Genomic DNA, 16,862 nt, shown 5'->3' on the forward strand with positions numbered 1-16,862 from the left:
CCCTTTCTGAATTGATAAGCCAGAAAAGGTTACAGTAGTTTTACACTGTTGACCTTCTACAGCAAGCGAAGACTTATCATGGAATTAATCTCTGGGGAGTAGAAAGAAGGATGAACAATTGCATCAGTTCCTGGAACATTTGTTACATAGCCTAGAAAGGCTCTATTAAGAACTCAAAACACAGACCCCTCTTAACTGCAGGGTGAACTTCAGGACTGTCACAAGATCCTGGATGCACACAGCCTCACTATGTGAAAGCTACTCCACATTCAGCTGTCCTCTAGAAGTGTTTATATACACGTTTCATTTCTCTCCATCCATAAACTATCTGGAATAGAATCTACAACTACTATTTTGTTTGCAGTTCCTGGAAAAGGTTTTCTTTCCTTCATTTGGGCACAGAGAATATTAGTCTGGAAATGGAATCGAGAAAATTGTTTCTCCTTCCTTATTGATAAAAGCCACTGAGAAAGTGTTGTAAAACATCACCAGTGCTGCCTGGCTGACCAGGACTGGAGTTATAGCTACTAGGGCATAACTGATTGCTTTAAGCTTGATCCAATTGATACTGTGTTGGAGGTCTGTTCTTCCATTAACCTTGGATGAAATTGTTCCCTGAATTAGCTTCCTCGCTCTTGAAAGCTGGCATCAATTTTCTTCACCAACCCTTTGCTTCCACGATTGCATGGCCCCCTGAGCAACCACTGGCCACGGAATGAGACAGCCTCAGAAAGGTAAGGCCCATGCATCTTTTGCTTTTGGAGGGGCTCTTAGAACAACTTAATGGAGCAAGACACCATTTCTTCTTCTGTGACAAAACTTCAGTAAGCCAAAGAAGGAAGACTCTGCCTTGGAACCAGTTTCTGAACCCTCTTCTCCAACAGAAATAAAAGCACAGAGAAAAGAGGGAGCCTTGTCAAACGCAAGTAACTCCTACATAACCATCATGCAGTCCAGATAACATTTCAAAAAAGCCTTTTCCAAGAAAGGAGGCTCTGATAAACTAGTTATGCACAGTCCCTCTACCTAAGAAAAAAAATAACTACCTTGGAAAAGCCTCCTTCAAGAAATGGTAGAGATTTATTTAACAATAGCATGTGCATATGAACTGTCTCCTTGGGAATACTCACATACTCAAAATGGGTCGCCTTAAGGTTATTCAGTAACAGAGAAATACATTCTTTTTTAAATTGGTCCTGTTTGGGAAGTTTCCTATTCTGACCTTTCATTTGTCAAAATCTCTCAGGTGTGTTATATTCAAATTTTGAAGTGTGTTCAGACAGTACAGACTCTAAAACTTCTCACTCACAGTTTGAAGATAATGATTTATTACATAATTCAAGTGATTGCAAGGAAAAAGCTTTATCTATACTATCGATTCTGAAGTTTCACTTATGCCTAATGAGTAAATAAAGCTTGGTATCCCTCAGCTCTCTTTCTCAAAGGATTATTCTAACACTTCTGCTACTCATCCCTCTTGGGTAACAGTCAGCTTCTGGTTTGCCTGCTTAAGGGATGAAGGACTTGGCGCTGTGTCATTCACGATGTTTAATGTTTTTGAGCAGGCAACCAAGTAATGTTTGTATCCAGTACCTTGTATCAAAGAACAGCAAGATCTAAAAAATAACTTACATTTCCTTTTAAATTATATATTAAAAAAAATTAACATTGTACTACGATTGAAATGAGTAATCAAATATTGAATCAAGAAATCTGACCTCTTGTATAATAAATAGTAACTAGTATTTTCCTACTAAGCTATTATGCATTACTATGAAACACAGCAGATATTTTACTGTACCTGAAATGAAAAGGGCTACTAGAAATCTACATTTTCTTAAATAAGGCTCCAAATCCAGTCAGTTTTTAGACTTCCAATGGTATTAGCAGGGAATAAGAACTCTGAATATGTACTGCATGATCCAACCACAACAAACCAACAACAGATCCAGACTTTGGTATGTTACACATAAGCATCTGGCAACATAAAAGGGATTTATATAGAGGATTAAGGAGTCTGTACAAAACTTTTATCAATTTAGTGTGCTGACTCAGGAATTGTTTGTATTTGAGACAAAATCAATTCAGAAATAGCAGTGCTTGTTATCAAGCACTATGAACACTTTTTGTCCTTCCTGGCCCTTACATAGCCCCCCTTTAGAATGCTCACACACAAAGTATTTTCCTTATATTAAATTATTCTGAACCTAATTTCTCTTACAGGGAAAAACAAAAAGTTTTCCTTCATAAAGGTGGACTGACTAGTGCCAGTCAATATCTATGTCATCATTCCATACAGCCACTGCCTCCTTTCTCCACTTCCTAAACTCCACTTATCAGATGCCGTATTAAGAAAATTAGACTCTTGAGAAGGCACTCAAGGAAACATTAAACTTTCAATGATATAGGACATTACATCTGCAGGCAGATAAAGTAAGTATAAAATCAGGTATCTCACTCCTTCGTGTTCCTATGGTCATCAATATGTTCTAATAAGTAGAATTTCATCAGTACTTCTTGACATCTAGGCAGGAAGTGATGCATATGTAGCACTGCCTCACTGAAATACAGGTGCAAAGCCAAAGTGAACCAACTTCCACATCTTCATGGTACTGGTCCAGAAAGAGTGCTGACTACATACTTGCCCCTCTGTATTTGGGCTTCTTGCATGCTGTTGGAAACATGCTGGAAAACATACATAAAGAAGTAGACTCAATGGAACAATTTGGCTCTAAAGAGACTAACAAACGTGGGAGCATGGCTCACTTCAGCCTGCAGAAACTGAAGTTAGTCCTACAAACTATTCTGTTTCTCTGACTGTCTGTATAATGCATTGGAAATAGCTGTGAGAGATTCCTGAACTACATCAGAAACTGTCGCAGCACCAGAATAAAGCACCCCAGCAAGCAGACATTATAAACACCAAGTTCATGACAACCTAATGATGAAGAATACAGTCCTCTTCTGATAGCACTAGTTTTCACTGCCAGCTGTCGAAGCACTACCTCTATTACAGCTTTCTTGGATATGTAAGAGGCAGATTAATCTCAATAAATCTTACAGATGTGGCTGCTGCAAGCTGACCTTGAAGTCTGTGTCTGGCTGTTTCCAGCCACCTCTGACCAAGGTAATGCCCATTACATGCATATCTGGACCTCCTCTATGAAGCAAAGTCAGCCATATTTTCAGTTTCATGAATGCTTTTTACAGGTAAATAAGCAAGAATTAGAGGAAATTGCTACACATGATGTGCAGTTACCAAGATACCAATTCTACTTTTGGTTTCAATGCAGCAAAACCAAATTTACAGGTAACGGCTAAGCCAGAAAATTCTTGTCTTCACCAAAAGCCAACTGGTTTTAAAAGTTTTACAAAATAGTTAAAAGGTCTAATTCACCTCTGTGTAATCAAAAACAGATTTCAGGCTTACACATTGTCTCTCCTCTGATCAGCAGTTACACATAATAGTGATGCTCTGCCTCTCCATGGGACTTAGCGCAGTCACATTTACCACCCCAACCAAAGAGCTTCATATGTGTGGAAGGAACTTTGGCTCTGCAGTTGTTCACTGTAAACCACTTCCCAGTCATTTAGTTGATAAGCTTTTACTGAATTATACAAGGTTCATCTTGAAAAGGTTTAAACATTTAATTTGCTTCACTCTACTTACTAAATAAATCTCAAGTGGCTTTTTCAGAACATAAAATGTTGAAGGGAAATATATTAAAAATGCTGGAACACAGACAATTTCAAAACAATCTTCTGGAGTCAGACAGTTGACCAGCCACAATAAATTTTGTTTCTATGCAAACTTCTAAGAAGAAAAGAGCAGCTGACTCTGGAGCAGCTCGCCACACAATCTTCATGGTATGTTTTTGGTATATGAAGAACTTAATCGCATGTAATACTTTAAACTGAAGGTAGCTAATTAAAATAAGTTCGATTAATTTTATTATATTACTTTATTGCAGAATGGAATCAGAAAATATTTGTGTGTTACAGAATATGGTAGTGGTACAGAAATGACAACCTGCTTAGAGTCCTAAAGTAAAAAATCATAACCAGTCTAAAAAGGAGCCACATGTAAGACATCTTCTACATTAGTAATTCCCTCATTTTCTGTGTACCATCAGAGGAACACGGCAATGAAGAAACACAGAATCCCACAGCTGGTACAAATAAACACTATTCAGAAAAGGAACACAAACAGACATTAACACCCCAACCAAAAATGCAACTTGTTACTAAAAATCATGCTGAATCCCAGCAGCGGTCCCTGAAGGAGGGGAAAAGAAAAATCAGTAAGGAAATGCACTTTCTGAATTTGGCTCCAAGTAATAACAACCCAGGAAAATGAACACATGAGATCTAGACAACGTTGTCACACGATTTTAGCCTACCAAACATTTGTATAAAAATTTATCACTGAGGAGTCACACTGTGTGGCAAAGTACTCCTGTACCTAAACATTTTGCTCATGGAATGTCTATGACACTGACTCAAGGTAACAGATAAAAACCTAGTACCCTAGTTCACTTCTTGAACAAGTGAAAGCAACAGTAATTTTCTAAGAAATATCGAATTTGTGTACTTCTATATAAACAAATATTACCTATAGAAGTAAATCCCCTTAAGTCACATCTAAAGACGATGACAGGTCAAATCTTTTGGTCTTACGAGAAAAAAGTACTGAATAAAGAGGTTTGTAAGGAAACCTCTCTAGCAAATGCTGCAGTTATCAGTCTAATCTTTGGTTTACAATCAATAGGAGCAAATAAAGAAAAAACAAAGCACATATATTAAAAATCTGTACAGTAAAACAGACATTAACTTTTATTTTTACCCAAGTCTTCCAGTGCTTCCACTTCCTTTTCTGTTTCCATGCAAGAAGATACCTTGCTCTCCCTGGTCCTTATGTATTTTTAAACATCTCATAAAAGGAGATCTTAAAAGTTTCTTCTCCTAAATTAGTAATTCCACAGTTACCTGTGTATCAACAGGCTCTTACAAAACACTTGGGTTGGCTCTAGAGCAACCTCAGCATACCAGTGACAAAGAGAGGAGCTCTTGTAGAAGGATTCAATTACCAACTCTACCACCACTCTCCAAACAGTGCAATGACATTTTCTACTGGGGATAGAGAAGTTCCTGATTCAGACTAGAGATCAGCAATATTATCTAGAAAAGCTGAATAACACAAATAGACTGAGCAGGACAACAAAAGATTCACAAAAAAAGTTCTCAAGGGTCAATTCACAGTATCTGGGCAAGAATCCTATCTCAAATATGACAGTAGGAGTCCAAGGCTCCAAGGTGGCTGTCACAGCACCTCCACTACGCAAATACACACAAAAAAATTTCAGAACAGAAAGCATGCTAGAAAGCAACACCTCACTTTTAGTCAGGTTAGAAGTCAGTAAGAAGATAACAGGATGTTTACATTTGGAAAATGTGCCATGGGGAAAAAACTGTGAGCCAGTGTTCATTCTGTTCTGACATTTACATGGACAGGTAATGACTTCTTCACAAACTATACTAATAATATGGGTCTATTTCCTCCTTTCAGACATGAACATCACCAGTCAGTGACACTGAATTAGTCCACAATGACCAGTGACATCAAAAGTTATCCATCTTCAGCTGGTTTTCCATCTAGTTCTTGTAAAACTCTAAATAACTGATGATGTACAGTGAAATCCGTGTACTTGTGTAAGATAATGTAATTGAAATATGAGCCCAGCAGATGTATTAAAAACCATTTTAGGCACATCCTAAAAATACCCTGTAACCATAAAAACATTAGGATTTCTTTTTAATAGAGGAAGAAAAAAGAATAAAAAAACTTCAATATTAACTTCAGAATTCACATCTAAAATATTTAAGTTAGTTTTTCATGGTTTGTTTTAAAAGTTGTATTAGTATCTGGCAGTGGTTTTTCCTAACACTATACTTCTATACTTACATAAGATAAACATAAAGTACTTACACCACTCCCAGCATATCCAACAATAAATAATAGATTCTCCTGACAGGACTTTGATGACCTGGCAAAGCCCGAGTGCTTTCAGCCAAAATCATATGAAACCATAAATCACTCTTTATTTTATAGAATATTTCAAAATGGATTCCTGCTTTCTACCTTGAAAGTCATTTCATGTGTTATTTATAACCACAGAAAACCAGAATGGAAAGAAAATTGCATAGAACTAGAAAATTTACTGTGACTGCTTTTATAAAGAATAACTCCTTTTTAGAAAAAAAAAATAGAATTACTGGCAGACAAACTTGTGAATACAACCACCTTTTAAAGAGCCATATCCTTTACAGCTTCACCTGCAGTTTATACAGGCCTTCTGGAGTATCAGAGACAAGTTTAAGAAGGTAAGACCGAGTATTATCTGATCAAATCAAGAAATTCAAAGGTAAGGATGCCCCTGCATCCTTACCCACTCCACTCAAATATGCACAGCCACACTGCAAATCTTTGCCCTTCAACTGGTTTCTGCCATAAATTCAACATAGCTGAAAGTTTTGCCTATGAATTTTCCTATTTGACAACTCCCTAAAGACAAAAACTCTTCCACTAACTCCCAGCTCTGTCATACTCAAATAGATGCCTATTTTTGAGATGAAAATTTATCAAAACTCATGTTGTTCCATCTCGCTATAATGTCTGCACTAATTTGTAAGTTAACCCCACAAATAATGAACTCAATAATGTGCTCATTTAAATGAGTTCAAGTAACATCCACCTTGAATTCCTCAGGAAGCACTTAGATCAGCTCTCCAAACCTCGATCCTACAGGCTTCCAGACAAATAAAAACCACTGAGTGTCACTTTCCAAAGAAGGGACCTTCCAAAATACCAGAACAGCTTTGAGGATGGATGATACTGCAGAATATCTGCTGTGTCAGAGAACCATCCATGCATCCATTCCTGTTCAGTTACTGGCTAACTTGACCCTAGCACTACACTTGCAAAGCCGAAAAGCAAGGATAGATAGGAAACCTTGGGGGGGGGGGGAAAGAATCACTTGAATGCTGCTACAAAACAAGGGGGTAGATGAAAAGAACACCAGAACAGCTTAAACTTTCCTACTGTGCTGCCATCGAAAACCTCAAGATATGCCTGCCAGCCTAGCTTTCTTTAGCACTATGGATATAACAATAGCAGCTGAACTGCTGCTGCTGAACCCACCAGGACCAGTATTTCTGTACTGCACATCCATCTTGCTCTAAACTTGCCCATGCAAGAAAATATTTTATCTGGGTTAAGGAAAAGTAGCTTCTTCCATAAGCAAATTTACTTTTCCTACAGATATATCGATGAAGTAATTGAACCTAAGCATTAAATGGAGCACCAATAACTAAAATGTAGTGTGAGGGTCCATTTTCATTAAGTTTACTACAAGGAAGCAGTTAAATGAGCCTGAAATAAAAACAAATTCAGATCTAATGTTACCACTCAATCTAATTACTAAAATTAACAGATGCACAAATTATAGAACCAGAAGAAGGCCACACATGCAGAAAAGAAAGCTATTACTACCATGCAGTTAAAAAGATCATTAACACAAACGTGATAGTTATTACAGTATGACAATTATATATCCATGGGTACATGCAGCACTGGTTACAGCATTAGAAAACAGAGTTAAAGGCAAAGCTAAGAGATTCCCTCAGGAGTTTCTTCCCAGAAGAGAAAATAGACAGTATTTAAACTTTTACTTTAAATAATCTTCCATACTGAGAAATTGCCAAACAGCAAAAAACCAACCCAGTCCATCAACAGCACATCACCACTTGTGTATGTACTTAGTAAAAAGCAATGCAAAACAACAAAACCATTCCTAAAACACAGAATTCTCAAAGTCTTGAAATTAGTTACAGCAGTACCCTCCACAGGTGGGCAAAATCACACCCCTTAACACAAATCACCACCAAATACAGCAGTATTTCAGAGGAAGATCTGAGCTCACAGAATTTCCTTCCCCCAACATTGAAGCTGCAATATTGCAAGCTCACTCCAAAGCAGGGAAGATCCCATTTGATGGCTGCCACACGGCCAACTCTCATGGCTCAGGCAGTTCAGTCACAAGTGTCTTTGCTGGTGAACTGCCAGTTTTCAGATGAATTCTTCTACTCACGTGCCTACGTGTGCACCATCTCTTCTGCCTACAGCATCCTACCACCAACCATCACTCTTCTACCATGAGCAGCCTGGTATTACTTAACATGCACCCAGCAAGTGCAACGCATCGTGGTCTACAAAACATGACACACAAGAGCAGGCTGCCACCATCAGAGTGACTGCCACGGCCTGCAGTCTGTGCATCTGCACAAGGGTTGCCAGGCAAGCTGGGTTATATTCTACCTTCAACAATTACAGAAGCTCCATAAGCAAATCTGGGCAGCAGGATCTTACTCTTCAGTTGGAATCATGAAAAGATTAAGTCTTACTTATGTAATATGATTCATCACTAGACCTTCCACTCCATGTAAGCAAGCTAAGAACACTTAAGGGGTCTCTCAATTTGCTCAAGAACCTTACCTTTGTATTTTCAGTAGAGTTATAGTCAACTATGGCGACAGCGTGTTTTTATAATCACTCACGAGCTGCAGAGCTCACTCAGAAATCCTCACCTATTACGCATACATAATAAAGTTTTTTCTTTTTAACACTGAAAACAGCAGTTACATTAAGAAATTCACCCATTCTATTCTAGATTACTGGAAAAGTAGTCTTTAATCTTAAAATTAGATTAGTTTTAAATTTTACAGATTAACAAACTCCCAAAGGGCAACTCCTAATTTCACATGAAAGACTGTGACACATAGAAGTGCCTTCCCTTCTGTGCTCTTGAGCTGACTCTGGGAGGTCTTCATAATTGCAAACAAAGTTTTAGTGTAAATTACTACATTACTATTAATACTTAAACTATTAATTAATACATTACTACAAACAGTAATGTATTTTAAATATTTTAAAGACTTAAGCACAATACTGATTTTCAGGTGGGAGGCTTATCATGACCAGTTTGAGCTAGGCCATTGTCACTGGGCTCCACAAAACAGCAATCTATTGAATGAATGACAATCACGGTATGCAAGCAGTGAGCATCTCACTTCTGAAACATCAGAGATCTCCATCATTATTCACCTCAACAGGAAACAGGATGTGCCTGAACAGGCAGTTTCAAAGCGACCAGAGTTAAGTTGCTGATCTGTGCAATCATTCAACCTGACATTTGCTCATATAGCAAGAGATACACTTCAATGAGAACTTAAAAAATACGAATTCGTGTTATTTTTAAGCAGGTATAATGATTAGAAGAACATTTAGGAGAGAAAAGTTGTCGTATTTCAGGACACAACAACAATAACAAAAAAAACCCCCTGAAAACAGGATCAGCATATACCATGAACATGGACCAACGTGGAGCTCCTCAGAACCACCCCTAGCGCACACCAGAGGAATTCGACCAGCAAGAAAGTGTTTGCTTCAGGAAGGGCTGCCAGGGCGGCAGAACCAGCCGTGGTTTGTCAAGAGCCAACGGAGCCCTCAGGTGTGCCTGACCGGCTCCCAGGGACGCCCTCGCGGAAATCCCCTTCCCGGTTAAAGCCATCTCTATTTCGGAGCAGATCTTGACGCTTCGGCCTTAGCGGCTGCCCCGCAGCGGCCTGCGCGCCGCCGGGACGCGGGGGGCCGGCAGGCACACGCAGCCCCAGGCCGTCCCCCCCGCCCCCCCCGATGCCGCCGCCTCACCGCCCTCAGCCGCCAGCTCTGCCCTGCGTCTCCCTGCCGCCCCGTCTCGCTCGAACACCGGCACCCTGACGGCACCCGCTCAGCCCCGCCGCAGCACAACCCGCCGCCAGCGCGCCGTCTCCTACCCGTCCCGATCACCACCACATCGAACTCGGACGGCAGGTTGTCCGCCATCTTGGGAAGGGCACCGTCACGTGGCCGGCGCTGGCGGAAGCGGCGGCGCGTCGGGAAGGGCCTTCCGCCCGCGCGGGGAGCTCAAGCCCTTCCTCCGTCCCGCCCGTAGGGCTGCGGCTGAGAGCGGTGTCTGTTCTCCGCGCGCCTTAAGAGGCCGCGCCGGGCTCCGGCAAAGCACCTGTGTGAGAACCACTGGCCATGGCCCCGGCCGCCGTGGCCCCTCCCAAGCGCCGAGCTTCGACGCTACGGCCCCACCTTTCTTTCCCCAGCGGCCCGTTCCTCCAGCACGGCCCCGTCTGGGTGGAGACGGACGGTGGCTAGGGGGCTGCCGTACGACGGGCAGCGACAAAGGTGTGAGGCGGGGAGGCCCGACCCGCCACGGTACCGGCTCCGCTTCCCGCAGGCCACCAGCGCGCCCCGGCAGCCGCGCTCCCATCGCCCATCTAGGGCAAGCCTTCAGCTTGGGTACGGGAGTGCCGCGGGCAGCGCCGGAGAACTCATATAAGTTGCTGGGATCCCTCAGTGAGCTTGTGGAACGCACCACGCAAAGCACGCCAACGCAAACACCCATCCTTACTGTACCATTCAACGTCTCCGTTCCACAGAACTTTGTAGGACGGGCAGTTCATCAGTAATTCACAACAGATTTAATGTTGTTTGCCCTGCACGTAGTGCTCCAAATACTAGTGTTTGTTCAATCTCATCGAGCACTACACTAATATATCCTAGAAAATACTTCCCTTACTGCATTAAAAAAGCCCTTTTATTCCCCAATTGGGATCATTTATTTCCCTTACCCACTGTGTTGAAGACAGATTTAAAAAAGAAATGTATTAGTTCATCCATTCCTAGTCATTTATGGCTTGTTAATTAACAGACATTCTAATTTGGATTGTACTTTGTTCTCTGCATTCAAAAACCTCTCTATTTTTCTCAACCCGTCAATTAACGCTCTTTTCCTCCGAAGCCGTAAGTCACGCTTCAGTCTTGCTCTGCCTCTTCCTTCACTTTGCACAGAAATGAAAGGGGAAACGAGTGGAAAACAGAGAAACCACTGTTTGAGAGTAGCCCCTCCTGCACTGCCAGCCTCACTGAAAGAAGAGTAAGAATAAAAAGACATATTTGAGAAAGCCAAATACAACAGTGTAGGCAAAATATCCTAGCATGGAATATCTGTGCCAGAATACACTGGAAATTTCTAGAAAGTTTATGCTTTTTTATTTTGCCTTTAGTGGCTTATATGGCTTTAAACTAGTCTCTTCAGTATCATTCATTGTGTATGATTATATTAAAGTCTTAACACCTTAAATCAATAATAACAATAAACCAGCTAGCAGCCTGTTAACACCTTATTACAAGCTCCCTGTTCACACAGCAAAAGAACAGTGAAAAAAGCAGAAAGCAACTAATGGAAACCAGAGACCACCTTACCCCCTCCCCCCGCCCTCGGTATGGGCAGAAGTGCTAGAACAGAGTACAGCACAGCAAAGAGTCTAGCAGGAAACATCAAACAGCATGAGAACAAAAAAATCTATTGATTTCAACATCAGTACTTGATTACCATTCTAGGAAATACCTAACAGAGAAAATTAGCAGTTATGGGTTCAGATATCATAGTAGTAAGATCTAATCTTACGTTTCTTGTATTTATGCTTTCAGCTGTCCCATAGAGATTTAAAAAATAAATTCTGTTCTGCAGCTTCCACAGTGCAATTCTGTTATCAAGGTTGTCACGTCTGCTTTTTCACCTGTAATGACAGAAATTTAGCTCCAGAATTCTCACAACGCTGCATCATCCTGACCTAAATGTCTTGAGTTGAGGAACAAAGCATCCCTACATCGGTTAGAGCAGATAAGACAAATTCTCCTTCACATCCTTTTCTTCCTGAGGGCGGGCATACTCAGGAAAATATAATTTCATTGTGAAAACCTTTTGTTATTGTGTAATATAATTCTAGGACCGCACTGGAACAGAGCTATTTCACTGTCAATGTCTTACTGTTTCTCAAGTGCCTAAGTATTTATCCCAGCACAAAATGCTGTTGTTTGGTTCTGTGAGTTCCTGTTAGCTTCATTCATAAGATGCAATCAGTGCAATCCTATTTCGTGGTGACAGTCATTATCCACTGGACCAGAAATTCTTCTTAGTACTATTTATTTGCCAAAAATGATTATTCAGGGTCTTTGACCACAAGGTTTGTCAGCCCCATACAACACAGAAATATTTCTCTGTACTTTACAGTTCCAATATCAGCAAGTGTGGAAGTAAAATATGTAAGTATGAATAATTTTTATGAGAATTTCATGGACCTTGAGAAAATGTCTTACCATGTTTTTCTCTTTAGCTATTTAATTGCAATGTCATAGTAACAGAAAGCAGCATACCCAATTCTGCACGGATGAATAAGCACATTCAATAAAGAAGATTTAACAGAGTAAATCAAACACTGGATTAAACATTTTCTGCATAACAGACCACAAAATGGGCATTCATTTTACCAATAGATCCTCTGCATTAGAAACAAATAGAAATGCACACCAACATAATTAAACTGCACATCCTGTGGCCTGATTGCAGAATTTCCCTATATTTTGTTAAACTAGGTCTCATCAATTAGAATTGCCAAAACACATCCAAAAATGCACACTGACAAGCCTAAATGGGTTCCTTTACTTTTGTTTTCCTATGTTTTATGAAATAATTCACAATCCTATATGTTGCAGAGGACTCATACAGCAATTTTACAAGTAACAATTCAGAAAGACACAAGCAAAAATCAAATTTAAGATTCCACTTCTAGCAGTTCTAGTTTGGCTTTTTTGTAAGCAACATCTCTCATTAAGACATGGAGTTTTGCTTTGTAACTTTTATTTGGGATTTTCATAGGTACACCTTTGCTACTTTAAAGCCCAGGCAGTTAATATCTAACTTCATCAAACTGCTTTTCGGAAATAGAGTAATCTTAGCAAAACCCCATAAATTACTGTGGTTTTATTTTCCCATGTAGAAACACTGAAGCCAAAGATTCAGGAAGAATCAGGATCAGAGTTACAGAGTTTCTAGTTATCTCAAGATCTACTCTCAGATCATTTGATCAAATATTCCTTCCTCCAAAACCAAACAGCAAATACTTCATATTCACTATGATGAATTTTAAATTACGTAGTATCTTTACCCTGTGGTGATTTCACGTGTGAAATCTCATTATTCATTCTATTATTCACTCAATGGATACAGAATTTTAATTCTACTTGAGTACCAGTTTGAATAAGGATCAGCAGCAGGATCGGGCCTATTAGCTGCTTGGAACATCTATTGAATAACCTGATTTATCCCAACTAAATGGCTCATTAGTTCAGGCAGCAAGAAAATGTTTGTGTGTTGCTGAAGTTATGCATGGTTGTCATATAGAGTTTGCTGTTATGCAACCATCAGTCACTCAAGCATGCACAAACCAGATTGTTCATTAACTACAGAAACAGCCACCCTACATTCAAGCACGTTTGAGAAAAAATTACTTGTTCCCAAATTTCTTTTAAACTCTGATGCACCTTTAGTCTAACTACTTCTTTGTTACCACTATCTGAATTTTTCTTTCTTACTGTCGTGGCTTCAGTGGTTAGTCCCAATCATGCCCAGAAAGCACATTATTTGTGTTTTATTAGTGACATTAGACTCTAAACTGCAAGTTCTCAATCGTATGTAGACACTTAATTCCCTTGGATGGTGGGAATATTCCTTTGATAGAGTGATTTTTGGCCTTGGTAGATCAGTGAACTAAACATACTTAAATTCCTTGAGTAATTAAATCCACGTTTTCTACCTAAGGAGCCCTGAAACTAATCTTGAAGTTGCCCTTTTGATTACTAAGATGTGAGTAAATTATAGAACTGTTTAGAGAAATGTGGAAAGAGAATTACATTTCACTCTTTTTCTGTAAGCATGCAAGGCAAGAAGTGTATTTTTCCAATCTGTAATTAATGACAGTCTGAAAAAATTCTATAGGTCTCTCATTGCAGTCAAAAACCTCTTGAACAAAGTGAGCACAGAGGAGAAAAATCCAGGGTTCATAGCTTTGATCAAGCTGCTCAGCCCAGCCTAAGTGGCAGAATATGGAAAGAAGGCTGTACTACAGTTTCATTAAGGATTGCCTGTGAGTTTTATATGCTTCCTGAAACTACAGATGTGGAAGATGAAGAAGTCTTCGCAGTAACCAAAAAAGTTCAGTTATTTTTTATCCATAGGCTAATCTTTCATGCTTAAAATAGCTAATGAACCTAGGATGATGACTAACATGCTGCAGTTTTTATTGCTTGTCTCTTAAGAAATACACAGAGCAAAACTTACTTCTGAAACTGGAGACCCTGAGAAGTACTGGTAGTAGAATCAGACTGTATGTTGATTTACACTGACCTGAACCCATGTTGTTACATTCCTCTTCCAAGTACTGGAACTCACAAATTCAAGACTGGTCAGTAAGATGGCAAACTCTGTTACCTGAGAAAACGCTTTCCTTTGTAGGTATCAAGATAACCTTGAACTGTAGAACATCCACACTTCAGATATATAAAACCTGGGCAGCAGTCAGGTCCTGTCCAGCATCAATGAAGAGTATGATACCAAAGCCAAAAATGTGATCTAGAAATACTATGGACTAATTAATGCAGGACACATTTTTAGAGATAGCAAGCAACAGAATTAAATGGACCCAGATACACACAGTTGAACCTTACCTATACTAGTATGGATTCAAACTCTAAATTCTCAAAGAATACATGCATTTTGTATATATGGATCAAAGAATGTTTGTATAGCTGAATTACATGTTCTAAGTAATAACTTAGAATGTTTAAAGTACTCTTTGAATAACAAGTATCTTCTGTTTCTTCTCTGCTGAAAATTACTTTGTTAGAACAAAACTTCATCTCACTACTGTCAATATAACATGGGAAGAATTACTGAAATTATTCCATTATAAACCAGGATGTTACAGATGGGAGTTCAGTGCTTTGTATCCTAGCAGTTCCATTATTTGTATATACCAGCATTTAGAAGTCTTGGTCAATTATGAAATTTCAGAAAGCAGCAGTAAACAACAGACAAAAGAAACTTACTGGATATATAGGACTGCTAGATAAAGCCATGCAATAAATCAACATTACCAAATATGGATGAATGTGTATACTGCTATTCAGTTACTGCCTCATTTAATTGACACTATTACTTGGATCAGTTTTATTGCATCCTAAGAGGTTTTCAGACCTGTGTTCTCAGGGTTTAGGAAAAATAGCTTTTCCAACACATCTGGAGAATACAGCTTATGTAAGAAACTAATATCTTTTCTCTGGAAATACTCCTGTTCTTTTATATATTGCATTTCTTTTATTCAGCTCTTCTGACTTCTTGCCAATTGATGAGTATGGATTCTTTAGGTGTACTCCTACTTCACTGCAGTCAACAGACGTTTTGCCATGCAAAGTTCAGCATCTACATCGTGTTTTTTTCCGATTGGTTAACAAACAATAACTACAGTTAACGGTGAAATGTATATTGCTTTAAAAATGAGATAGAAGTAGTTATTTCACTCTATATACATATTTTAAAACGTGCCCATACAAATACTGAAAAGGGAGTAATTGGTCTGGAGATGGCTACTTTTTGTATATGAGGCAAAAAATCCCCAACCAACCACCGAGTGGAAGGCTGCAGTTCCTTGTAGTTCTTGTAGTGCAAGACTCTTGAATATTTTTTTAAACAGTAGTATTCTCCAGTCTTGAAAATCATAAATGACATATGGCTGAAAAGAAAAGAGGGGATAAACCAAGACTTTTAAGTTCTAAAACTGATAAAGCTCCCTTAGGAAACTCACCATAAATATTATCATAAAATTAAAAGGGTTTAAAGTAGTCCATAAAGCTAAGTGAATTGATGTGTCTCATATGCAGTATTTTCACCTAGACTTCACCAGAGAAACCATAAACAAAGGACTATAAAGGCCTCAGATGAAATGAGTTCTTGCAAGCTTGGATTCTTGCGAAGACATGCTTCCACCAAGGACTCAAACATGAAACTGTGTCGAAGAGACAGCTAAAAGTGAGGAGTGAGTAACAGTGAGGGACCTATTTCCAGGTAAAGCAAGCTATCAGTGATAATGGTAAGTTTAAAAAACAAAATAAAGTGTAACAATTCATTTCATACTATTTAAGTAGATTAATAGAATTATGAGGCAAACATTATTTTCACTTTGAGTCCGTGTTTGAGGTGGAATTCACCACAGTTCCAATGTGCTGGGTCTGTCAGTACTCCACTTAGAGCTCTGTGTTCAGTACAAGACAGAGATGGAGCTGTTGGAGAGAGTCCAGAGGAGGCCACAGAGATGATCTGAGGGCTGGAGCCTATGAAGACAGGCTGCAAGAGTTGGCCGTGTTAAGCCTGGAGAAGAGAAGGCTCTGGAGAGACCTTAGAGCCCCTACCAGTACTTAAAAGGACTACAAGAAAGCTGGAGAGGGACTCTTTATCAGGCAGTGTAGTGATAGGGCAAGGGGGATGACTTAAATCTAGAGATTTAGATATATATAAGGAAGAAATTCTTCCCTGTGAGGGTGGAGAAGCCCTGGCACAGGTTGTCCAGAGAAGCTATGGCTGCCCCTCAATCTCTGGCAGAGTTCAAGGCCAGGTTGGATGGGGCTTTGGGCACCATGGGCTGATGGGGGGTATCCCTGCCCATGGCACAGGGGGTTGGAACTAGATGGGCTTTGAGGTCCCTTCTAACCCAAACCAGTCTGGGATTCTGTGATTCTATGATGTAGTTCAGGCTTTACAACTGTAGTGGTGAAAACTTACTAACATTATCAGAGGGTCAGATACATGCAGCCGGTGGAGCAGCTGCCAGACCCTCTTACTTTATTTCCCTCTGATGGG

At 39.7% G+C, this 16,862-nt stretch overlaps 1 protein-coding gene across 1 annotated transcript in view; it reads right to left on the minus strand.

Annotated features, from left to right (window-relative positions):
• Positions 1–9,940, minus strand: part of CHM (CHM Rab escort protein) — a gene marked incomplete at its 5' end in the record, with an annotated part of 61,134 nt that extends 51,194 nt beyond the window's left edge. The window contains 1 exon segment of the mRNA XM_084269279.1: positions 9,892–9,940. Coding sequence (XP_084125405.1) covers positions 9,892–9,940 — 49 coding nt within the window.
• Between the last annotated feature and the right edge of the window lie 6,922 nt (positions 9,941–16,862).

Source organism: Gallinula chloropus (genome assembly GCF_964237585.1).
Source record: "Gallinula chloropus genome assembly, chromosome: 11".
In the NCBI taxonomy this organism is placed as follows: Eukaryota; Metazoa; Chordata; class Aves; order Gruiformes; family Rallidae; genus Gallinula; species Gallinula chloropus.